Source organism: Limanda limanda, chromosome 21, assembly GCF_963576545.1.
Source record: "Limanda limanda chromosome 21, fLimLim1.1, whole genome shotgun sequence".
NCBI lineage: Eukaryota > Metazoa > Chordata > Actinopteri > Pleuronectiformes > Pleuronectidae > Limanda > Limanda limanda.
In genome coordinates this window covers 2,567,852-2,594,706 of record NC_083656.1, presented here as the reverse complement: position 1 = coordinate 2,594,706, position 26,855 = coordinate 2,567,852, and the positions used below count along the sequence as shown (strand labels likewise).

The window sequence follows — 26,855 nt, the reverse complement described above, 5'->3', positions numbered from 1 at the left end:
ACAAGAAGAGGACCGGAGACACGGTCAGGACCGGAGAGGACACTGAGAGGACCGGAGAGGACACCTCATCTCCGCTGGGGACGGACCAGCACCTCTGGTTTCATCCGGAGAGCATCACACCTCGGCTCCGGGTGATGTGACTTCCCCGGAGGAGGACGCACAACATCCCGGCAACTCTTCACAGAGACACCCCCCCCTCACACACACACACACACACACACACACACACACACACACACACACACACACACACCCCACCACCCCCCCCCCGATGATGTGAGGAACTCAAAGGTCTGGAAATGCGTCGCAGAGGCTTCTTGCTGCTCCAGGTAAGTTCTGCGCCTCTTTGACCTTTGACCTCGTGTTTGATTAAGAGTGTAATCTATGGATGTGAAGGGTTGTGACATCATCATCCAGATGTTGATGTTGGGTTCTCTAGGTGCTCCCTCCCCCCCCCTTTCTCACAGCTGTTTATTAAAAGGAACCCATGAAACACAGAGAAGGTTCTGGTGGAACAATCCAGGCTGCTGGAGCTGGACGGACACACACAGGGACACACACAGGGACACACACAGGGACACACACACACACAGGGACAGACAAACACAGGGACACACACAGGGACACACACAGGGACGGACACACACAGGGACACACACAGGGACACACACAGGGACACACACACACAGGGACAGACACACACAGGGACAGACACACACAGGGACAGACACACACAGGGACAGACACACACAGGGACAGACACACACAGGACACATAGAAGCAGAACAACACACTGATGCGTAAAACTCACACATCATCAATTGTGAGCAGAACCCAGAGCCCATGAGGCTCCGGGCGAGTGGTCGACTCTGTTCTCCTCATGCAGATGTTTGCTCCAGATGCTTCTGAGGAGGATTACTTCATCTACCCCCCCCGCCCCCCCCCATTGTGTGAGGAAATCTGTGCCACCGAGAATAGTAAAGAATCCTCTGAAGCCTTTTCTGAAACGACCCTGCTTCTATTCCTGTGGTGATTTAAATGCCCCTGGGGGGGGGGGGGGGGGGGGTCACTCCCAGGAACTCACAGGTCACATAGCAGACAAAGTAACTGAGTACTTTGGTTCATTACTTTGCCCAAATACGAGTATTTCTGTGCAGCTGTGGTGGAAGATGTGCAGAAACACTCAAGTGAGAAAAGCACTGACACGATGCAGCTGAGAAAGGTTAATTTCATTTAAATGGGGGGTTGATAACTATCATCATTTAATTATGAATTATGTTATAAAAAAACACAATATTTCCATTTGAAAGCACTGAGAAGATATTGAAGTTAAAAATGTACAAACAGTACAAAGGTTAAACTCTAATGTTGCTGCTGACTCTAACTCACGTGATCCACAGTCGTCTGACCTCAAATTGATTTATTTATTGATTATATTGTGAAAAACATAATGTTGCTCATTTAGAATGTAATGGAGTATAAGTAGCACTGAGTAGAAATACTCGAGAGAAAGTAGAAAAGTATTGGATCACAGTTTCTTTAATGATGCGGCCGAGTGGTTGGTGAATTCCCACGACGGATCAATAAGGAACAAAACGTGCTTTATTTATTGATTTTATTGTAAAAAACACAATATTTGCATTTGGAATAAAGTGGAGAAGAAGTATCAAGTAGCACCTGAGTAAATATACTCAAGTAAAGTCCCGAACCTGAGCAAATCTACTTGGTTTCTCACTATTAATTTAACATCTGTTCTTGTACTTTTCACAGGAAAATGTCGTCATTTTTACTAAACTATTCTTGTCAGCTTTAATTTTCTTATTTCTTGATTTCACATAATCATCCAGAAACATGACGCACGCACGAGAAAACAAACTCCTCCCTCCCGACTCCGCTGAGGCACTTAATAGAAACCAGCACAACTAAAGTGGATTTAATGGAAAATGAAGCTGCAGAAGAAAAGTTTTTAAAAACACGTGTGTTTGTTGCAGCTTCGCCTCAATAACAAAAAGCTGCTCACATGTGGTTTTGGTAAATGGTTTTGTATTTATTTAGCTTTTCTAGTCTTGATGATTCAAAGCTCTTTACAGTTTTACATTCACACATTCACACAGAGCATCTACAGTCCCTGACAAAAGTCTTGTCACTTTTCCATTCTGTAGAAACAACAGCTTATAACCTGACTTTTAATTAATCCATTGGTTTTAGAAATGGCTCATATGAAAGCTAAAACCCTCCCAAATTATGTTTAATATACTAAAATAAATTTCACTGAAGACAGATTGATCATTTAATGAACACAGAATGGTCAGATTTCGGCAAGACAAAAGTTTTGTCACCTACAGAGAGTAATGTGAAAATTGAACAAATAATTTACTTCAAATACAAAAAATATTGTTGCATAACATCAGTGAATTAAGAAGTGGTGCTGTGAGATCCATATTTAATATCTTGTATGACTTCCATGAGCTTGAAGGACAGCATCATGCGGTTGGACATATATAACCAATCTTATTGATGCCATATCAAGGCTTCAATAAGATTGGTAATATTTCTTGATGAAACACGTGCAGGATTCCTCAGTCTTAACGAGGTGTGAGGATCTGAGCAGCCGGGGCAGCAGGTCAAAGGTCACAGAACCACTTCTCTAGAATCTGGGGCACTCCAGCGTTTATCTGGTGCGACTCCACACCCTGCTGCCGCGGCACGCTGCCGGATCCATCGGTGCGAGTCTGCACACGACTCGCGACCCCGAGAGCCGAAGGAAATTCAGCGGACAAGCGTGAAGTGTTTACTGTTCCTGGTGATGCATCATTGATGAGCTGAAGGATGTTTTATTTAAAGGAGGAAATGAATCATCGGCCTTATTGGTATTAGCCGCCGCCCCCTGGTGTCCACAGGGACCGGCGCACACTTCAGGACAGCTGCACCGGGACATCACCTGGTTTACCGGGGGTCAGTTAGGAAACAGAGAGTGAACTGGTGACATTTCTCAGTCTGTTGTGAGTCTCAGGGAAACGACTCGGACAGATGCTGCAGTGAGCCGGCAGCAGGTCACCGCTTCCACATGAGAAACCAAGCACAATACAAACACACACTGCATGGTATTCTAGCAGCACTGTTGTGTTGTGTTTCCACCTTGTGTGGGTTTAAGTGAGTCTTTGTGTGTGTGATCGTGCCAGCTGTGGTCCGGGACACACTGGCCTCAGCAGGAACTACCACTTAGGCTCCTGTGAGTGCTTTGGCAGGTGTTCATCTGCGGACAGATTCCTGTCACCACAATAACGTCACAGACTCACTAACTGTACAGGTGTGTTGATGGAGGCAGAGGGACGGGTGTGGTCCCAGCGGGGGGGGGGGGGGGGGGGGGGGCGACACTGATCCATCACTTTACATCCTGACGCACATTTCTCTGATCCTTTCTCTGACAGTTTTCTTTAAATTCAGTCCAGATGCACCAAATCACAAACAGCTCATAGACATCAGACCAGTGACTCTGACCAGTATGAAGCCGCCTCCCACCCAGTGTCACTGGGATCGGTTGCAAACCCCCCATGCACGTTCAGAGGATAAGAGGAATGGATAATGGATGAATGGATGTTATGTTATGTTATGTTATGTTGGACCTGCTCATGCATTTTAAACTACATCTTTCCAGGTTGTTACACAAACCTGCTGTTATAGAATCGTATTCTCCAAGACCGAGACAAAGAATCTGTAACTTTACAAATGTGTAGAACGTCTCCGTGGAGATGATGATTCCTCCAAGGACAAACAGCCTCCTCACGAAACTACGTTTAATTCACTAGATCCAGTTTATTATTTGGATCTAAAGCAAATTACACACACTCATAACAATCAGTTCATGTCTTTGTGTTTCATCAAGATGATTTATTCTGTAAGAAATCACAGAACATGTTGAATCGTGTCTTATCTCCCAGTGATGAAGAGAATCCGAGTTGAATGAGCTGTTCTGTGACTCAGACCTCATCCTGCCAACGAGCTCTTAGAGAATCAGTTCAGGAGCTTTGGTGATTTTCTGCTCACAAACAAAGGGAGAGGAGTGGAAACTGTGAAGGCACAAGATGGCAGCTTCACTGTCGGGCCAGCGGGAGGAAGTGGAGACATGTCGTCCATCGGGACATCGGGTCCATGCTTGGAAGCTTCTGGCCGAGTGGACCCGTCTTTGTGGAGTTTACACGACGTGTCCTTCCTCAGTCCAAGGACACGCAGGCTGGCGTTAGGTGCACGGTCGACTTTAAATTGCCTGAATGTGTGAATGTGGGTGTGAATGGTTGTGTGTTCCTGTGAAGTCCGGGCTGAACGCCGCCTCTCGCCCAAAGTCAACCCAATGCCACGAGGACGAGTGAGTCCTCACGACTGGGATCCCAGCATGTTCACTGGTGTTGTGTTTGTTTTTAAGTTGTCGTCCTTCTCGGTTATTCTACAGAACAATGCCACGTGCACTCTCTCATGTGTGGAGACATTTCACCTCATCCAATGTAGAAGGAAAGGCTGTGTACATTTGCAAATACTGTGCAAAGACCTATGTTAAGAATGACACAACGATGCAGAAGCATATAGTCAAGTGCCCAAAGTTTCCTCAGGGCTCAAATCAGCCTATGACACAACAAAATGTTTATATTTATGTCTGTATATGTTATTGTTTTTGTATTAATGACCTATTGTATATTTGTGTTTGTTTATTTAATATTTTCATATATATATATATTTTTTTTCTATTTTATTATTTGACTTATTCCTAGTTATTATTTTTCCTTTATTGTTTACCTTTGTGTGTCTATATACATTGACAGGTATGAGTACATGTGAATATATATTTTGTTATTGATTACTGTAACATTGATCTGTACCTTGCTACATTTCTCAGTAAAATAAAAAGTTGATCACAAAAAAAAATTTATGTCTGTATATGACAAGGTAAATACAGTTAGTATAAATTACCCACAACATTTCCAGTTTATTCCCGTTAATTCCTGTTTATTCCCGTTAATTCCCGTACATTCCCGTTAATTCCCGTATATTCCTGTTAATTCCCGTTAATTCCCATGGAAAGTTTCCAACTTTGAATATTCCCGGAAAGTTTCCAACCCTGGTGGAAACAAATGAAACTCCAGTGTGAGCTGCTTCAGTCTCACGAGATCCAGCAGAACCAGTCACAGAACTTCCTGAGCTCTCGACTGTGGTTTTATAATTATGTGCATTATTCAAATGTTTTCCCCTCTGCACAAATGCAAAGTAGGACCCCCCCCCCCCACACCCCAACCCCCCCAACGCACAAACGGAAACATTGTGAATTGAACATTGCAACCTTCAGAGGAGGTAATAAGTAATTTCTTTGCCTTTAATATTTTAATGAACGCCCGTATCTGTGAACATGAAAGTGTGTTTCATGCGTTTCACAGGGAGAACGGTTCCGCACAACAAAGCGCTCTGTATGCACGCCGCTGCGTTGGGCGTTGGGGGGGGGGTGGGGGGGTGGGGGGGGTGGTGGTGATGTAAACACATGCATCATCCGCTCAGAGGCAGGATGAGTCCTTCAGCTTCACGGAGCCGGGACTTAGAGGCAGCGTGTGGCAGCCGGGCCCGAGTCGTCAGGACGCCGGGATGATGATGATGTCACCCGGATCCCAGATTACGCCTGATCTCTGTGTCTCTCGTCTGTTCGCAGGTGTGTGTCGTCGTCAGCCTGCTGCTGCCGGCCGCCGCCGCCACCACCGCCGCCGCCGCCGCCAACCTGACATGTGAAGACCTGCTCAGGCCGTCAGGGAACTTCTCACGTGAGTCTCACCAGCGCCGAGGACTGGCTGTAAACAAACCGATGTGACGACTCCATGTGTTCCACTGTCCTGCTGCAGATTGAATTGATTTCCAGTCGAGATGGAAACCGCTAAACGCCAAAACCTCGCCCTCAATCACACTTCTCCCCTTGTAGATATTGGCAAACTGTCTTATTATTCCATCTCTGTGCTGAGCTCACAAACACAGTAATGGCTGGTTATTAAACACACACAGACACACACACAAACACACACTGTGTATCTGACAAACTCTCTTTTTTTACACAAAGTTAAATCATTAAAAACAGAGAGAAGCAGGGTTTCCTCGGAGGAGAGAAGCTGGAGCCGGAGAGCGTTTGGGGTTCGGCTTCATTAAACCAATTAAAGCTTGAACTGATTATCTAATTAGTTTGAATTGTGGTTAAATAGCTTCTGTTAATCGGCTCATTTCAGTTATTATTAGTTTCAGATGAGGTCCTGTATTTAAAGTTGGCATCAATCAGTCAGATTCTTTGACCTGTTATTCTTCTTGTGATTTAAACCAGGAAGCGTTTATGACTTTCCTGTCACTCGGCTGTTTGATCGAAGTCTTTAATCGTGTCCCAGACAATTAAAAGGTTTAACAACAATCTGCTCCGGTGACGTCTGAGGAATGATGATTATTATACAAATCTAATGTTATGTTTCGTCCAAAAGGGGAAAAACGTTTGCTCGTCTTCGCCTTCGAGACAGATAATCAAAAAGCAGAACGGTCCAAACTGACATATCAGCAGAGAACGAGCGAGTTAAATCCACATTAATATAATATTTATATTATTATTCAATAAACCACGAGCAGTTTATCCGGTGCAGCTGTTGGTTTTTCCATTTGAAACATTTCTGCAGCTGAGCTACTAAGTTATTAGTTATAATTTATTGGCGCCAATAAAGAAGGATGTAGATTAACTGGCAGTTATTGATGATATCCTGTATCACATACAGGTCACATGGGGGGATATCTCTTTTTTTATCGGCTCTGTAATTCAGCTTCTTCTCGTCCGCGATGACTTGAGGGAAATGAAAATCACTTCAGCAGATATAGAGCAAACAAACAGATCCTATATCTTCATCAAGGTTAGAAAACATTCATCAGGAAACAATCTGATGAGAGGGAATCCAAGGGGAATCTTTCATGTGCTATAACACACTCCTCTCTGTGCACAGATAGGAAACAGGTATATTTCCTCAGACTGTAAATAGAGAGAGCTCCCAAATCCACAAACTACATTAAACAGTGGTTGTCACTAGGGATGGGGGAGAAAAATCGATTGAGTTACAAATCGCGATTCTTGTGAATGACGATTTTAAATCGATATGCTGCCTCCCAAATCGATTTTTTTTTTTTAAAACATATTTATTGGTTTATACCGGGGGGGGGATATATGGGGGGAGCAACATCACCCCAGAGCATGTTGACCAGCTCTTGTTTTTGCACAAGAATCTAAACACACCCAAGCACTAGCTTTGTATCGCCTACATGCAAACAACAATAGCCTACGTTTTGTTTATTTCAAAGTTTATATTTTAAGTTTCATTCTATTTAATTTACCTTTTATTTATTGTTTAAAAGTAGCCTAAGTGGCTTACATTTCTTAATCTGTCAGTTTGTGTGCAGTTGACAGGGGCTATACAATAATAGGGAACATTTTTATTTATTTTCTCTACTGGCTGCCCGGCAGTCATTAAGTTAATGTTAATATTTGAAATAAAACTTGTAAAGCTCTAAGTGAATTTGACTGTGTTGTATTTGAAGGAATGATTCAACATTTTTCCATGATCCGGTATTTAAAAAAATAACCAAAAGAAATCCCAGGAAATCGTAATATCGAATCGCAATACTTACAAAATCGCAATACATATCGTATCGCCACCTAAGTATCGTGATAGTATCGTATCGGGAGGTCCCAGTCGATTCCTGTCCCTAGTTTACACAGGCTCAGGCCAATTTATGCCTTTAAACACCCTCTTGTCTTATAATGTATAATTTAGTTCTCATCGGAGGGAATCACCAAAACCTGTTAACGTTCGTCATTGCCAATTGTTTTGGAATCGCTGTGGGTGAACTTCTTCAATTCAAAGGGTTCCACAGCCAATCAGAGAGCAGTGTTCCTCCCGGTGACAGATCGTGACCCGAACGCTCGGGTTATAATTGCTGGCTTAAGAAACGATCGTTGCCGCGGAGAAAGGAGGAATTAACGGGTTAAAGGGAGAGACGGATAAAACAGGAGTTTAAAGAAAACAAAGAGTGACAGTTGAAGACGTCTCACGGGTCAAAGTCAGATCGGCCTTTTAGTCCAACAGCTTCACACGTCTTCTGTTCTGGTTTCTGACAGAAAGAGATTCTCAGCTCAGCCGCGACAGGAACATGTGAATGTGAGCGACCGGTGCTGTGGAGGAAACTAATCCCTGCTTATTGCTCATGTTTCTTTTCTTGGATTAAATCATTTTCTCGCCACAAAGAAGTGTGAAGACACTGGTGTAAAAAAAAAAAAAAACACATTAGCATTACGCGTCAACTTCTGCCCCGCGGAGCGTCGTCATTTCCGGATCTTCTCATCTAAATCTTCTTGAGTTATTAAAGAAATAATAGCCTGACCCCTGGGGGCACGTCTACATCCATATTCACAGCTCGCGTCCTGTTATTGCTCGGGGAAAGGTCTGTCACCAATGTTTACCGTTGCCCTTTCACGCTCACCCTGTGTCGCTGATAAGCTGAATCTAATGAGACTTTCATTGCCTGGTCTAAACCGTGCAAACAGCGGATCTGGTTATTGATGATTCTCTCCCTGTGGGTTTCAGTGGCGTCCCCGGCGGCCTCGTGGAACCAAACCCTGGGAAACGCCACCGGGCCGTGGAGCGGTGAGTCGGACACGTTTCTTCTTCTCTCGTTTCCCTCACGCTGTTTTACTACAAAGCAGAGTTGTTGTTGGAATCCCCAACACGGAGAACAAGTTAGATCTGAACTCAGATAATAGCGCCGAACATCAAAGAGCAGAACAATGCTGGAAATAGACGCTGGCGTGGCGCCACGGGGGACGGCGTGCGGCTCGGCGGAGCAACGCAAAGTGCAGCAGTCATCATTAGAGCTCGTGTACACACACACACCGACAGTTTACTGACAACATCAGGAGGCATTAGCAGAATTTCTCCGTGTCTATATGTAGTTCTGAGCCACGTCAGGAATGTACGTCTGACATGTCTTCCCCTCCTCCCCCCCCCCCCTTGCTCCAGGCTCCGGACTCTACTGTGACACCTCCATCGATGGCATCGGCACCTGCTGGCCCCGGAGCGGCGCCGGGCAGCTGGTGTCGCGACCCTGCCCCGAGCTGTTCCACGGGGTCAAGTACAACACCACCAGTAAGTCCTGCGTTGTTGTGTTGTTGTGTTGTGTTGTCAGCACGCGCACAAACAACAGACTCACAAACAAGATGATGTTACATATGTGTACCCTGTACCCTACTCCCCTCCCCCCACCCCCACCCCTGGGCAAATCCTGTTTACGTGATTGTGTATTCAGAAATTTACATGAGAATACAATTAGCCAGAGACGCACAATAGTATGTGTGGAAAAAATGCCGACACAAAAGTAGGACTGCTGCGGATTATGTTGCATGAAAAACCAGAAAGAATGAAACGTGTCCCGGAGACAAACGCTTCCCGCTGTGAGAAACCGATGTTTCATCACGACACGTAAAAAGACAAACGTGATAAAAACACAAAGGAAACACAAAGCTGCGTGCGCCTGTCACCACGCAGGAAACAACACACACCCGAGCAGATCAATGTGGTAACTGGTGTTAATAACCTCCAGAAATACTTCATGAAAGCTGAGGCAGGAAACAGAATCAATGATGTGACCTGGATCCACCTGAAGTGTCTCTGTGGATATTCATCAGATTCTGTCGGAGTAAGAAACGTCTTCAGGTTTCTGCTCCGGTGACGAACTGTTCCCCGACCTGTTCCCCGACCTGTTCCCCGACCTGTTCCCTGACCTCTGCTGCTCCTCGGTTTCCACGAAGGTCAAACTCCTCGAGTGGCATCGAACTGCTACAGGGAACTGACCCGCTCCATAAATCACGTCCATCGCTCTCCGAAGAAAAACAATTTGACCAAAAAGGTAAAATCAATATTTTATAGCAGCGTCTGGTCCAGACTAATATATCTCAACAACGGATGAATGGATTGTGATGAAACTTCTCACAGACATTCATCATCTCCCGAGGATTAATCTTACTGGCAATATTTTCCTTGTGATGCATCTTTTGACTTGTCATGCAAACATTCAGTCTTTCAAGATCCCCTCTTCAGGCCAAACTTTCAGGCCACTCCTAGTCTGAATCTCATGTTTTGTGCCTATCATCCTTTCACAGAAGCTTTTTGTCGCATTATCTATTCTCCATATTCACAACGGCCATTTTTCCTCTGTTGACCAGCTCAGGGTCTGAAGCTGAAATCCTGTTATCTGCAGAATCAGGTCGTGACCTCCTGTCGTGATCCAGGTCGTCCAGTGGCTCAATGCTAACGTTAGCTCTGAGTCGATCAATTATATGGATTTACCTTCAGACATGGTTCCCTTGTTCCTTCGGGTTTTAACCGTGCATTGTCTCCTCACTTCTGGATCAATCTGAAATCAGAAATCAGGTATTAGTCATTTTTCCATCAGGGTTTTTCTATTACACATTTGCGAGTTTAGCCTCAAACTTAATTTCCTTACTCACCAAGAGTTCTGTCTCCGGCTGTGGGAAGTTACATCAAGCTCTTGTTCTGCTGCCACTTCTATCACTTATGTTAGCGTTGTCGTTTGCAATGCTTTATGGGATGTGTAGTTCCCTCACTCTTAAATAATTCTTTATTATTTTATTATTTGCTCTGCAGCTGCTCGGCCGGGTTTCAAACTCAAACTTAAAGTTACGAAATGTCAAAGAAGTAAATAAATGGTCTTGTCTTATAAACACAAAGGTGGCTGAGGCTGTGGCCAGCGACCACAAAATAATTAATACTTATTAACAATTGAAAATTCAGTTTCCAGAAAATTATTCGATCATTTTCCCAAACAAAAGCCAATTCTGTCGTTTGTGTCACGTCATTATTAAAGAAAACTCGAGTTTTTGAACTAGATAGATAGATAGATAGATAGATAGAGTACTTTATTCATCCCCGAAGGGAAATTAAGTTGTCATAGCAGCCGGTATATTTGAATACAATAAAATACAATACAATACAATAGAATAAAATTAAAAATATTGAGGTAGAAAGAATAAAAAACAGAAGCACAAGATAAAATACAATAAAATAGGTAGATAAGGTGCAGTGTCAAGATGATGGTAATACTGATGATATGATGGTAATGGTATTGTTACCATCATATCATCAGTACTTTTACTATTACTATTTGTTGGACAAAACAAGTTATTTAAATATGTACCTTTGTGTATTGATGTGCTTTGAGACTTATTAAAGGCTAAATGTCACACTTTAAAGCACTTATAATTATATATTATAATTATAATTAAGCACTGATATTTCCAGGATTACGAAAAAAAACAATTTAGCAAACACCAAAGTTAATGAAACTCGATTTATGAATGAACACACAGACACAGTTTTCTGCCGAGTGATGCCGAACTTCTATAATTCATCAGACCCATGATTAATTCATGTTTTCATTCAGACAATGTACACGAACGACTGCTCTAACTAATAACCTCCTGTAGTTCCACGGGTGGCCAGCAGGTCGGAGCTCTGAGCGTCTTCCTGCCAGCGACTCCATCTCCCTCAGATCTGCAGAGCGGGATCAGTATCTATCTGGGGCACTGCGGCACTCGGAAGGTAACAAACCCCACCCGGGGATCGACAGTAAACACAATTAAGTAAATTTACGAGATAAAAGCCAATGTGTTTCCTTGGCAATTCAAAGTCCAAACCCCCCCCCACCACCACCACCAGGACCCCGGGGAGGCGGTGGAGAGGGAGTGAGTGAACCGGGCTGTAATTCAGCCGCAGCTCACCAGTGATTTGACACCGCGAGGTTCATTTCACCTTCAGGATTAACATAATCTCTATTCCAGCGAAGCCTGGAAGCTTTTAAAACAGACGAGTGTCCATCAGAGGACGTTGTCAGCGAAGGACAAAGGTGGAAAAAGAGTTCGGGACATTTTTTGCTTCATGAGAATTTAACGCTGATTCGCTCTGAACGCCGGATTCCTCCGTGGTGCTGTTCCCTCGCTGTGAGTCATTCACCACAAATGAAGCGTGGCTGCTTTAACCTTTGGGTGTATTATTAGCATGAATGAATTACTAGTCATTGTGAAATATTGGATATGTTCCCATGAGCGAGGTCAAAGGAAGCACGTGTGACCAACCACCTGAAATGTGGGTTTCAGCTCGTCAGCTAACAGATGATAACATGTTGTTTGTTACTGAACAATGTGATTTTATATTTGAGAGAATTCTGAGGTTTGATTCAAGGTTGAATCTTCATCGCTCGTCATCCGTCAGGAAGTTGTGTAACGTCGACAACAATCAAGGTTTTCTCTTTCACAGAAAATGTTGAATGAAGCAGCCGCACACGTCTCAGTCCGTTCATCACTTCATCTCCAAACATCTTGTCGTATATTCTGTTAGAGTAGATCACTTCGGTATGAGTTCAAAACATAATGACAGGCTTATGTTTATGATACTTACCATCTGGACTCTCAGACATTCTCAGAGAGTCCTCCAGATGTTTATCTTAGAAGTTCTCTACCTCTTTGGAAAGACCTTTGACTTAGGGAATGACCTCTGACCAACAAATGGATGGGGGTAAAGAGAAGGTCCATGACCATTGCATTTTCATCCTTATGTGCAAAACAACTCCTTATTTGGGCTGAAGGCCCTGTTGTGTGATGTCATGTTATCTCTAGTCTTGGGGTCCCACCTCCCACCTATAAAACTTCTTGCCCTGCAGGGAGAAGTCAGACTTTCACTATTGGCTTGTGATGTCTCCGGGTATACCATGGTATCCGTCCTGACCTGTGAAACTTCTGTGTAATAAACATTGTTATACTTGTAAGTCCTGGGTCCGCGTTCCTTTCCTTCATCATCAAACTTCGACAACCACATCAACCTCTCGGCCGACCAGAATATACTTCAATCTCAACTATTGGACGGATTAATAAAGTTCTCCGTGTCATCACGTTCCCCTCGGGTTGAGTTCCAATAATTAATCGATCATTTACAAGGTTATTTTAGATAATTATACGGGATAAATGCCCCGAAAGCTCCACTGATCGATGACTTCTCCCCCGTGACTGATTGTGTTATTCTGCTAAAGCTTTGTTTGACTCTCTGGGAAGTCACGGGTGAAAGAGGAGAATCGTTCATCGCTGTGTTTGCAGAAGAGTCAGAGCTTCAAATGAAGAGATAGAACCCAGAACCTTCTTTTTCCTTTATTTTACGTGAAGCACTCGCTGGTTTGTGTGTCTCTGAATATTTGACGAGCACATAGAGACACAAAACTACAAGAGGACAATACACGACTATAAATAGATGCCAAACAATCACAGAGGGAACAGAAGGGACGACAAAGAGACGCAGGAGAAATAGAAGCAGATGCAAATCAAGTGAAATGAAAACCAGCGTGAGAGTTATGGAAAGTTGTACTTTCACTCTGGAGTCTCTCTCATGCACAGAAGGTATTTTACTGTCTTCATGATTCCACCTGAGCTGCACATTCAGTTTTATAGTATTTCATATTTATCCCCTAACATTTCTTTCAGTCTAATACCTTCTGTTTGCTGAAGCGACTCATTTTAACCTCGACCACGTGCTGGATATCATCGTTTCCAGCTCAGTGATTGGATGAAAAGTGGAGGTGGTGAAAACTGCATTCAGATTCAAATCTGCTCCATATGACAAACATTAATATTTTTGTGGGAGCCAAAGAATGTGGAAAATGCTCTAAACTGAGTTTACATTTTCTTATCTGATATGGTGCGTCTTGTTATTGGTAAATATCGTTTGTTTGTGTGGTGATTGTTTAGGTTTTTATCAATAATTCATAAATGATTTTTTAATACATACGTTTTTTATATTGAAATATTTGAGATAGGATGCAATAGATGATTATTATTTAACCCCCACTAGTAATAATACATAATAAATAATAATAACACATTTATTGCAAGGTTCCTTTTGAGAGAACCATAAATTAACACATGAATACTTAAAGTAAAAATAAACACAATATCCTGCTTCTCCCTCCCATAATTAAATTTAAAAAATGTAAATGTCCAATGTACAAATATATGTTTTAATAGTATTAATATAAACACGAACATATTCAAATACACAAATGAACTAAAACATATACATGTTTATAAAGAGGAGCTGAGTAAAGATAAAGATAAACCGGGTCCAGTGCTGATCTCAGTGAAGTGTGATGAGACCAGGACAGAGGACGTGTCTCTGGGTGAAGACCAGGACAGAGGACGTGTCTCTGGGTGAAGATCAGGACAGAGGACGTGTCTCTGGGTGAAGACGAGGACAGAGACGAGCACTTAGGAGCCTGAGTGAAGAGGCTGCTGTCCGGAGATCCAGAGGGAGATCACCTCCGGGTTCAGGTGCACGAGGACAGGAGGACAGGAGGACAGGAGGACAGGAGGACAGGAGGACAGGAGGACACGAGGACACGAGGACATGAGGACAGGAGGACAGGAGGACAGGAGGACAGGACGACACAAGGACAGGAGGACACAAGGACACGAGGACACGAGGACAGGACGACACAAGGACACAAGGACACGAGGACTCGAGGACAGGAGGACACGAGGACACGAGTCGACCTGTCAACTGCCAAGAAGGAGGCGGAGCCACGGGGAGATTTAACGGATCTTAAATCCCGACTCCGTGGAGAACTACGGGCCTGAACCTCGTGATCGCCCCCTGGTGACTGGCTGCAGTGCACGACACATACTTCACCTCCTCCATGTTAGTGGATCGGATCGAACAAAAAGGTTGAAATACTCAAATATCTGTAAACTATATTTTTATTGTATAACAGGAAGTGGAAACACGTCCTTATTTGCAGGAAGCTGCTCCTCAGAGGTTTGAGTCGATCTCGGGTGAATCTGTTCTTTGATGAGCTGAATCTCGTTCTGATCTCGATCCAGAACTCAGTTGAATACCAGTTATAGATGGAGGTGTGAACCCCCCCCCCCACCCACCCACCCCCCCGCTGAGAGGAGCAGGACGATGAAGCAACAGTTTGAGGGATATTCTGTTCATCCAAGAGGTTGATGTGGTTGTCGAAGTTTGATGATGAAGGAAAGGAAGGCGGACCCAGAACTTACAAGTATAACAATGTTTATAAATGTCTGAGAGTCACGAAGTAAGTAAATATAAACACATCACACAAAGTAGTAGTAGTGGTGATAATATCCTGCTTCTCCCTCCCATATTATATATATTAATGATATTATATTATATGTCAAATGTACAAATATATTTGTGTTTTTATAGTATTAATATAAACAAGAACATATTCAGTAGAGAAGTGTGATGAGAGGCCGTGAGCTGGTCTGAGTCGATCAGGACAGAGGACGTGTCTCTGGGTGAAGACGAGGACAGAGGACGAGTCTCTGGGTGAAGACGAGGACAGAGACGAGCACTTAGGAGCCTGAGTGAAGAGGCTGCTGTCCGGAGATCCAGAGGGAGATCACCTCCGGGTTCAGGTGCACAAGGACACGAGTACAGGAGGACACAAGGACAGGAGGACAGGAGGACACAAGGACACGAGGACAAGAGGACACCAGGACACCAGGTCACAAGGACACCAGGACAGTAGGACACGAGTACAAGAGGACACAAGGACACAACGACACGAGGACACGAGGACAGGAGGACACGAGGACACGAGGACAAGAGGACACCAGGACACCAGGTCACAAGGACACCAGGACAGTAGGACACGAGTACAAGAGGACACAAGGACACAAGGACACAAGGACACGAGGACACGAGGACAGGAGGACAGGAGGACACGAGGACAAGAGGACACCAGGACACCAGGTCACAAGGACACCAGGACAGTAGGACACGAGGACACGAGGACAAGAGGACACCAGGACACCAGGTCACAAGGACACCAGGACAGTAGGACACGAGTACAAGAGGACACGAGGACACAAGGACACGAGGACACCAGGACAAGAGGACACCAGGACACCAGGTCACAAGGACATCAGGATTCAAGGCTGGATTTCCCCAAATTAGATTTCAGGTTCAAATCCTCGAGGTTCGTTGCCGAGTTACAGAATGAAATCACTAAATATCAGATTTGATCAAACCGACGTGAGGACATCGCTGGTTGAAGTTTAATGGAACAGGAGGACACAAGGACACGAGGACAGGAGGACAGGAGGACAGGAGGACAGGAGGACACAAGGACACAAGGACACCAGGACACCAGGACACCAGGTGTTCTGTGAATCAGGATTCAAAGCTGGACACGAGGACACCAGGACACGAAGACACGAGGGCACGAGGACACCAGGACACCAGGACACCAGGACATCAGGACACCAGGACACCAGGACACCAGGACACCAGGACACCAGGAAACCAGGACACCAGGACACCAGGAAAGGAGGACACCAGGACACCAGGACACCAGGACACCAGGACACCAGGACACCAGGACACCAGGACACCAGGAAACCAGGACACCAGGACACCAGGACACCAGGACACCAGGACAGGAGGACACCAGGACACCAGGACAAGAGGACAAGAGAACAGGAGGACACAAGGACACAACGACACGAGGACAAGAGGACACGTAAACAGGAGGACACCAGGACACCAGGACACCAGGACACGAGGAAAGGAGGACACCAGGACACCAGGACACCAGGACAAGAGAACAGGAGAACAGGAGAACAGGAGGACACAAGGACACAACGACACGAGGACAAGAGGACACGTAAACAGGAGGACACCAGGACACCAGGACACCAGGACACCAGGACACCAGGACATGAGGACACCAGGACAGGAGGACACCAGGACACCAGGACAGGAGGACACCAGGACACGAGGACAGGAGGACACGAGGACACGAGGACACGAGGTCACAAGGACACGAGGACACGAGGACAAGAGGACACCAGGACACCAGGACACGAGGTCACAAGGACATCAGGATTCAAGGCTGGATTTCCCCAAATTAGATTTCAGGTTCAAATCCCCGAGGTTCGTTGCCGAGTTTCAGGATTTTATGAAATCACTAAATATCAGATTTGATCAAACCGACGTGAGGACATCGCTGGTTGACGTTTAACGGAACAAAAGGTTCAACGCTGACCTCTGACCTGCGTCCAGGTCTCAGACATCAGAGCAGCAGTAGAGAGGAAGCTGAGCAGCTGATCCAGATCCTCGATATCGCTGCAGACGATTCCAACATGTTGTCAAACATTTGCACGGAGGAAACGACGGACGCCCTGGGGGGGGGCGTTGTCCAGACCGATCAGCTGCTGACTCATGACAGGGGCCCGTGGCGCCGTGTCCCCCCCCCCCCGCTCAGAGTCCGTGACTCAGCCTGGCGTAGCCGTCTATGTTGTTGCACCACTTCGCCATTTGTAGCCAAGCTTGACTTTCACTGTATTGGTCCCCGGAGGGAGGACGGGGGGGTTCATGTGCATGTGTGTGTGTGTGTGTGTGTGTGTGTGTGTGTGTGTGTGTGTGTGTGCACGTGTGTGTGTGTGTGTGGATGCCCATTTGTCTGACTCTCCAGTTGTGCAGTGGGAGGAGCTGCTGGATGTGTTCAGAGCAGCGGGGGGGCACAGTGCTCACTCACTGAGGAGGCGAAGCTTCTTTCTGCTGAATGTGCGACGCCTGCGCTGAATATTAATCGTTGGACGCAGGTGACGCTGCAGAAAGGAGGCGACCTGCTGACTCCTCCTGCAGACTCCTCCTGCAGACTTCTCCTGCTGACTCCTCCTGCTGACTCCTCCTGCTGACTCCTCCTGCTGACTCCTCCTGCAGACTCCTCCTGCTGACTCCTCCTGCTGACTCCTCCTGCTGACTCCTCCTGCAGACTCCTCCTGCTGACTCCTCCTGCTGACTCCTCCTGCTGACTCCTCCTGCAGACTCCTCCTGCAGCCGGGCTCCTCCTACAGACTCCTCCTGCAGACTCCTCATGCGGACTCCTCCTGCTGACTCCTCCTGCAGACTCCTCCTGCAGACTCCTCCTGCAGACTCCTCCTGCTGACTCCTCCTGCTGACTCCTCCTGCTGACTCCTCCTGTAGACTCCTCCTGCAGCAGACTCCTCCTGCAGACTCCTCCTGCTGACTCCTCCTGCAGCAGACTCCTCCTGCGGACTCCTCCTGCTGACTCCTCCTGCAGCAGACTCCTCCTGCTGACTCCTCCTGCTGACTCCTCCTGCAGACTCCTCCTGTAGACTCCTCCTGCAGCAGACTCCTCCTGCTGACTCCTCCTGCAGCAGACTCCTCCTGCAGACTCCTCCTGCGGACTCCTCCTGCTGACTCCTCCTGCAGCAGACTCCTCCTGCTGACTCCTCCTGCAGACTCCTCCTGCTGACTCCTCCTGCTGACTCCTCCTGTAGACTCCTCCTGCAGCAGACTCCTCCTGCAGACTCCTCCTGCAGACTCCTCCTGCAGACTCCTCCTGTAGAGTCCTCCTGCAGACTCCTCCTGCTGACTCCTCCTGCTGACTCCTCCTGCAGACTCCTTCTGCAGACTCCTCCTGCAGACTCCTCCTGCAGACCCCTCCTGCAGACTCCTCCTGCAGACTCCTCCTGCAGACTCCTCCTGCTGACTCCTCCTGCAGACTCCTCCTGCTGACTCCTCCTGCAGACTCCTCCTGCGGACTCCTCCTGCAGCCGGGCTCCTCCTGCAGACTCCTCATGCGGACTCCTCCTGCAGACTCCTCCTGCAGACTCCTCCTGCAGCCGGGCTCCTCCTGCAGACTCCTCCTGCAGACTCCTCCTGCTGACTCCTCCTGCAGACTCCTCCTGCAACCAGTCTCCTTCAGACTCCTCCTGCAGACTCCTCCTGCTGACTCCTCCTGCTGACTCCTCCTGCTGACTCCTCCTGCAGACTCCTCCTGCAGACTCCTCCTGCTGACTCCTCCTGCTGACTCCTCCTGCAGAGTCCTCCTGCTGACTCCTCCTGCAGACTCCTCCTGCAGACTCCTCCTGCAGCTGGTCTCCTGCAGACTCCTCCTGCACACTCCTCCTGCTGACTCCTCCTGCTGACTCCTCCTGCTGACTCCTCCTGCAGACTCCTCCTGCACACTCCTCCTGCTGACTCCTCCTGCTGACTCCTCCTGCACACTCCTCCTGCAGACTCCTCCTGCACACTCCTCCTGCAGACTCCTCCTGCAGACTCCTCCTGCAGACTCCTCCTGCACACTCCTCCTGCACACTCCTCCTGCAGACTCCTCCTGATGACTCCTCCTGCAGACTCCTCCTGCACACTCCTCCTGCTGACTCCTAATGCAGACTCCTCCTGCACACTCCTCCTGTAGACTCCTCCTGCACACTCCTCCTGTAGACTCCTCCTGCAACCAGTCTCCTTCAGACTCCTCCTGCAGACTCCTCCTGCTGACTCCTCCTGCAGACTCCTCCTGCAGACTCCTCCTGCAACCAGTCTCCTTCAGACTCCTCCTGCTGACTCCTCCTGCAGACTCCTCCTGCGGACTCCTCCTGCAGACTCCTCCTGCTGACTCCTCCTGCAGACTCCTCCTGCAGCAGACTCCTCCTGCTGACTCCTCCTGTAGACTCCTCCTGCAGACTCCTCCTGCAGACACCTCCTGCTGACTCCTCCTGCAGACTCCTCCTGCAGCAGACTCCTCCTGCTGACTCCTCCTGTAGACTCCTCCTGCTGACTCCTCCTGCTGACTCCTCCTGCTGACTCCTCCTGCAACCAGTCTCCTTCAGACTCCTCCTGCAGACTCCTTCTGCAGACTCCTCCTGCAGACTCCTCCTGCAGACCCCTCCTGCAGACTCCTCCTGCAGACTCCTCCTGCAGACTCCTCCTGCTGACTCCTCCTGCAGACTCCTCCTGCTGACTCCTCCTGCAGACTCCTCCTGCGGACTCCTCCTGCAGCCGGGCTCCTCCTGCAGACTCCTCATGCAGACTCCTCCTGCAGACTCCTCCTGCGGACTCCTCCTGCGGACTCCTCCTGCAGACTCCTCCTGCACACTCCTCCTGCAGACTCCTCCTGCAGACTCCTCCTGCAGACTCCTCCTGCTGACTCCTCCTGCAGACTCCTCCTGCAACCAGTCTCCTTCAGACTCCTCCTGCAGACTCCTCCTGCTGACTCCTCCTGCTGACTCCTCCTGCTGACTCCTCCTGCAGACTCCTCCTGCAGACTCCTCCTGCTGACTCCTCCTGCTGACTCCTCCTGCAGAGTCCTCCTGCTGACTCCTCCTGCAGACTCCTCCTGCAGACTCCTCCTGCAGCTGGTCTCCTGCAGACTCCTCCTGCAGACCCCTCCTGCACACTCCTCCTGCTGACTCCTCCTGCTGACTCCTCCTGCACACTCCTCCTGCAGACTCCTCCTGCACACTCCTCCTGCAGACTCCTCCTGCAGACTCCTCCTGCAGACTCCTCCTGCACACTCCTCCTGCACACTCCTCCTGCAGACTCCTCCTGCTGACTCCTCCTGCAGACTCCTCCTGCACACTCCTCCTGCTGACTCCTAATGCAGACTCCTCCTGCACACTCCTCCTGTAGACTCCTCCTGCACACTCCTAATGCAGACTCCTCCTGCAACCAGTCTCCTTCAGACTCCTCCTGCAGACTCCTCCTGCTGACTCCTCCTGCAGACTCCTCCTGCAGACTTCTCCTGCAACCAGTCTCCTTCAGACTCCTCCTGCTGACTCCTCCTGCAGACTCCTCCTGCTGACTCCTCCTGCAGCAGACTCCTCCCGGGGACTCCTCCCGCGGACTCCTCCTGCAGCCGGGCTCCTGCAGGAGGAGTCACATCTCACAAACCTCCTCTGGTGATGTCGTGCTAAACACACATCGTTGTTTCTCTCATTAAAGAACATTGATGCAGTTTGTTGCAGGAAACACAGAATCAAAGCATCTTGGTTACCCCCCCCTGCCCCCCCCCCCCACAGGGATTTATCACCGGGACTCGACTTGTCTCGTTAGATTTGGGGAAATGAAAAGTGAGGAGATTTGTTTCAGCAGCAGCTCGACGCTGGAGAGGGAAACTATTTCAATTTCAAAGGAGACGAATTCTGCTCGAAAGTTCAGAAAACACAACTTTCCTCTGCTGCAGCTCCTCTGTTCAGCCTGTGGCTCAAACACCTGCTCTCAGCTCCTGTCTCTTTAAGTCCCAGCCTCTGCTCTGATTGGCCAGCTGTCCCTACTCTGTTGTGATTGGTCAACGGATTCCGTGTTCATTGTGCGATTATAGAAACACATTGTTAAATTTAAACTTGCGCTGTTTGAGTAAAATCGCAAATGGAAAACTCACAATCTTTAGGGGGCGTGTCCGATTTGCTGCTGGGCGTGCGTTATGCAAATGAGGGTCATTGAGTCACGTGACATTCTGTGCACGAAGCAGCTTCCTGTTCTACAGACGTTTGGCGTTTTATCTTTACACAACTTACACAAACAAACTTCGACACACTAGAGGAAAGAGAAAAATAACAAATGTCTCCTTTATAATAAGATAAAGATTGATTTCACCATTTCCCCCAAAATACATACGTATCAAACAGTTATTCCCTCAGTAATGAGTCGTTGTCTTCCTGTGTGTTGCAGCAGCAGCAGCAGCTCAGTGTTTGAATATCGCACAACGAGACTCTTCCTGTTTGAAAGTCTTATTGTGTTTTTTTATTCGTATGAAAGTAGATTATTCTCCTCTCTGTAGGTTTGAGAACAGGCTGCACAGTCGAGCCCCGGAGGCAGCAAACACAAACGAGCCAGAAAACACAGCCAGCGTGAAAACTGGCACCAGCGCCGCCCCCCCCCCCCCCCCCCCAGCGCCACCGTCGACCCGCTTCCACTTTGAATAAACTTAAATCACTTCCTTCTGTTTACTGAGAAAGAGGCGGCGGGTGATTCCAGAGCTCAGGTAGAAACTCACAACACTTCACTGTGGAAAGTTTCACTTATTAAATCTGCTGCCGTCTCATTCTTCTTGGCTCAGCTGCGACGTTATATTATAATTTACTCCTGAAATAAACTCCTGACAATTAATGAATTCATTAATTAATTAATTGATTGATTGATTGATTGATTGATTTATGCCTCTTCAGGTATTTCCTTTAAAGGGACTCTTACCTTTGTTGCATTTGAGAATTACAGCACATTCAAATCATCCCGCCTTCCTCCAATGCCCCACCCCCTCGTTCCCATCCGCGGTGTTTTTTTGAAGAAACTTTATTTACAAGCAGTTTGTTTACCAAAGCAATGGATTCGGTAAGTTATATACATTTACATTCACATGCCTTGATGACGCGGGCCCGAATGCGCCACAAGAAGCAGACGGAAAACCTGCATGTCCATGCAGCAAACAGACAGGTCTGTCGGCCAATAAGGTCCTTCGGTCCGAAGAATTTTATTGGTTGAAGTTTTCACTAAATATTATGAGACTGAAATAATTGTTTGTTTTTACTCCTGGTGGGTCTGTCTTGCATTTTAGAGTGTCATTACCTTATTAATACCAATTTAACCTTATCCAAAAAAAGTGTAAAAATGCAACAAAGGTAAGAGTCCCTTTAAGCAGCGTCTGCCCGACTCAAACCGACCGAGACTCTAAAACAAATTGACTCCACACAAATTATCACAGGAAACCAGATCCAGCTGGAATCTGATTTTAACTCAGATGATTTATAATGAAGGAAAAATAAAAGAACATAAATCCTCACGCATCACGATCCATCTCAAAGGATTCTTCGGTTTCCTTTCCTCGGCGTTCGAGTCAGAAACACGAGATTTGGAATAACACGTCTTTGTCTTCCTGCTGCTGCTGCTGGAGTTAATAACAGCCTCCGCCACAGAGGAGGAGGAGGAGGAGGAGGAGGAGGAGGAGGAGGAGGAGGAGGAGGAGGAGGAGGAGGAGCAGGAAGTTGCTCTCCAGCTGCAGCCGTGAATCCGACGTGTTGATGCGCTGAGCGTGTGTCACAACATGTGGGTCAGCACGTTGGCTTGTGCGTGTTCGGCAAAATTACAGCAACGATTCTGCTCTGTTGTGTGTTTCCGAGCCGCGGAGCGTTCCCACCGGACTCCAACGTTTCTTCCTCCGCAGCGTTTTGGAAATCAAATGAAAAGCGGATCTCTGCAGGAGCTCGGCCCCGGCGCCATGTGTTCCAGCCTCGTGAACCCAGAGGGGGGGGGGGGGGTTTACCACCTGGCTTCTGACAACACATTCAGAAACAACAATGCCCCGGCCACTAAGCAAAGATTAAAACCGATAAATGTGTGACACACAGCGTGGAATCGAATCCGGCCTCCGAGCCTCCGGAGCTCCTCCAGACACAAACCTGTCTGCCGGTGAATCCTGTCCCGTCAGCAGTTTGGTGAAGTCAGCACATATTTCAGGACCTTGAGCTCGTGACACTTGATGCTTCGTGAAGCTTCGTCAGCGCTCGACTCGCGGCAGAGATCTCACATCACACACGTGTGTCAGGTAGGAAGGTTCCAGACCGCACACGTGGAGCGAAGAACACAAACACACAAACACACAACTGACTCTCCTCTTCCCACAGTTTGACATCTCCTGCTTGTTCGGAGCTGGAGTCAGGAGCTCGTTCTCCTATCGTTTAGAGTTGGGGTTTTCAACCGGGGGTCCGCGGCCCCCTGGTGGTCCGCGACGGCATTGCAGGGGGTCCGCGAAATTCGATTTGATATTTCAACACATTTCCTGATTACTCTTGAATATCGTGAAAAATATCCAAAGTAAGAAAAAATGTTTAAAATAATATAAAGGTGATGAGGGGAACCTTGAAACCGGCTTGGGGCTAGAAACTGCCAGAAAAATAAATTAGCATAATAGCGAAAACAATTGATTGCAAATAACAGTCAACTTTACCACGTTCGCTGGTTGAGAAACAATTTCTTAGGAGAGCTCTAAGACTTTTGTCTATCCAGTAGACAGAATGAATAGACACAGAGATGCAGTACAACTACAAACTGCATTTTAATTTTGTTTTCAATTCTTAAGCACTGAAAATCAACCGTTTTGTTGTTTTTTTACACAGATTTTCCTAGATTTGTTTGAGGTTTTTAAATAAAACCAACATGCAAAACCAAATGTTAAAACTTCCTTCTATCCACACGCACACACACACGTACACACACACACACACGTAGGCACATCAGTGGGCCGTGGATTACTTTCTAGTCAGAATGGTCCCTGGGACAAAACCAGTTGAAAACCCTGGTTTAGAGGCTGGAAGCAGAGGAAACTTAGATGTATAATTAGTATAATTATAAAAAACAGGCTGAGACCTCGACACCACGTCACCATCACAGCTGCACAAACGCAAGATGGCGTCGCCCGGATCCGGCGTGCGGAGCTTTGTCTCTGCACCGCGAGGGGAAGTGGAGACGATGCATCTTTATTCAGAGTCGCTCGTCGTCTCTCATCCAACAACAAGTCGGAAATGAACAAATGGGAAATAAATCCACCTCGATTTGCTTCAGCTGTAAAAACTCCTTTCATCACTTCTCATGCAAAGCGACAGGAAACGAAAACGGCAAATTAAAAGAAACTGTTAGAAACTCAGAGAGGATTAACACCAGGCCAGGAAATGTGCGTGTTAATTAAAAACACGTCGTTGACACTTTGTTATAAAGCGTTCGGATGTGAAATCAGTTTTTGTGTCTTTGTGGTTCGGAGCCTCAGAGACTTCCTCTCGTGTGTGTGATGTTTTGTTTTGTGTCGTCTGCTCCTTCTTTTAAAAAACTCCCTCTGCAATAATGGTGACTTTGAATTCTGATGGTTTGTGAGCGTGGCGCCGGAGGAGCGTTCGGACCAATCACACGCCGTCACGTGGATTAGATTTAAATCACAGCACAGAATCACAGAAGCCCTGGAGTCGGAAATCATTTCCTCAAGATAATAAACGTTTCGAATCCAAATTAAATACTTTTTAAAATCTAGAGGACGACACATCGGAGACTTGTGCGCGTGTGTGTGTGTGTGTGTGTGTGTGTGTGTGTGTGTGTGTGTGTGTGTGTGTCGGTGAACTTTGTCTTAACTTTTGACTTCTGACCGATCCTCCACAGAGTTTAAAGCTCTCTAGGATATTGCGTCGGCGGTTTAGGGAATATCACGAGAGAGGTAATCTAGATTGGGGATGACAGCTCCCTGACTCTGGCAACATGCTATTTTTACCCGGCTCGTTGCACATTGTTGCCCTGAGGCGACCCGCTCCTGTTCCATCTCTATCCCTCCCTCAAAATATCATTATTAAAACATGTATTTAGGGTTATCTGCCTTTATCTGATTCAGCTGCTGGTTCACCTCTCAGGAAGCTTCTCTCCACACGGCGGTTTGGAAATCTCTGTCTCGTGTAACACAAAGCAGGAATGTTTCCAAATGCCAGGTGTCTCCGTGACATTCTGAAACTCTGTGTTGTGTGTTTGTTTGTGTGCGTGCACGTGTGTGTTTATTCTTTCAATAATGACATTTTGACTTTAGCATGAAAGGACAAGAGCACAAAAGAGTAAAGAAAAACAATCGTACACAGTTAGGGTTACAAAGGGGCGGAAAGTTTCCGGGAATTTTTCTGGAAACTTTCCACGGGAATATTAAGCTCGGGAATTTTGGGAATTTTGAAAAAAAAAAAAAAACTATGCAAATTCAACGCTGAGCAATAAAAACATCATTCAAAACTCTATTTTAAAGATGTATGGAACGTTGAGTTTCAACCCTCCACTGGTCATTCTTCCATCACATGCACAGATAACTCCCAGCATGCTTCACTCTACAGCAGGGCTACTGAGGCCTGCTGTAGAGTGAAGGACTAGTCAGGTAAGTTTCCATGATATTACTGGGAAATATATTATCATGCTGATTGAGGATTGTTCATCTGTTCATCTAGCCTATTTCCATTCATTTATCCATCAATTGTAAAATATGTTTACAGACGATTCCAATTGTTTGGCTAACTATTTATATCTCTGGCATTGCATTAGTGTTTTTTTACAAACTTTTTTCTCATCTTATTCTACAGAACAATCCCACGTGCACTCTCTCATGTGTGGAGACATTTCACTTCATCCAATGTAGAAGGAAAGGCTGTGTACATTTGCAAATACTGTGCAAAGACCTATGTTAAGAATGACACAACGATGCAGAAGCATATAGTCAAGTGCCCAAAGTTTCCTCAGGGCTCAAATCAGCCTATGACCAAACAAAATGTTTATATTTATGTCTGTATATGACAAGGTAAACACAGTTAGTATAAATTACCCACAACATTTCCAGTTAATTCCCGTTAATTCCAGTTAATTCCCGTTAATTCCCGTTAATTCCCATGGAAAGTTTCCAACTTTGAATATTCCCGGAATTTTGCAACCCTATACACAGCTCCAAGAGAAGAACATGTTGTTGGTGAATCCACTCATATTTCATATTTACAGTCAAATATCAAAAGATGCAACAGATGATTGTTTTCTATTCTTATCTCCTCCTCCATTAATCCTCTGGAGGGGCCCGACCCCCCCCTGACCCCCCCCCGTAAGGAACCACTGGACCGGACTCTATACAAAGACGTGAACAGTAAAATGCTTTTTATCGACCTATTAGTGTCAATTCTAATAATAGATTCAGTGAAGATCCTCTCGAGCAGAACATCTCTACTTGTTATAGATCGTTTCTCTATCGTTGTGCGTTTACTTCTTGGCTCGGCTCGAGAGAGAGAACCTGACCTCAGGAGACTTGATCTCCTGAGGTCAAAGGTCACTGCTGCTCATTTCTCCGACCTGCTGGTTCCAGCTGCTTCACCTGTTGATCCTCGTGGTCGATTTTCCCAACACGTCCGACCTCCG

At 46.8% G+C, this 26,855-nt stretch overlaps 1 protein-coding gene across 1 annotated transcript in view; it reads left to right on the top strand.

Moving 5' to 3' along the window:
* Positions 1-4,126: 4,126 nt before the first annotated feature.
* LOC133028154 (corticotropin-releasing factor receptor 1-like) overlaps positions 4,127-26,855 on the top strand; it is a 48,885-nt gene continuing 26,156 nt past the window's right edge. The window contains exons 1-5 of the mRNA XM_061095349.1: positions 4,127-4,244; positions 4,314-4,366; positions 5,693-5,801; positions 8,640-8,699; positions 9,072-9,197. Of these exons, the coding sequence (XP_060951332.1) occupies positions 4,127-4,244; positions 4,314-4,366; positions 5,693-5,801; positions 8,640-8,699; positions 9,072-9,197 (466 nt within the window). The remainder of the gene's footprint in view (positions 4,245-4,313; positions 4,367-5,692; positions 5,802-8,639; positions 8,700-9,071; positions 9,198-26,855) is intronic.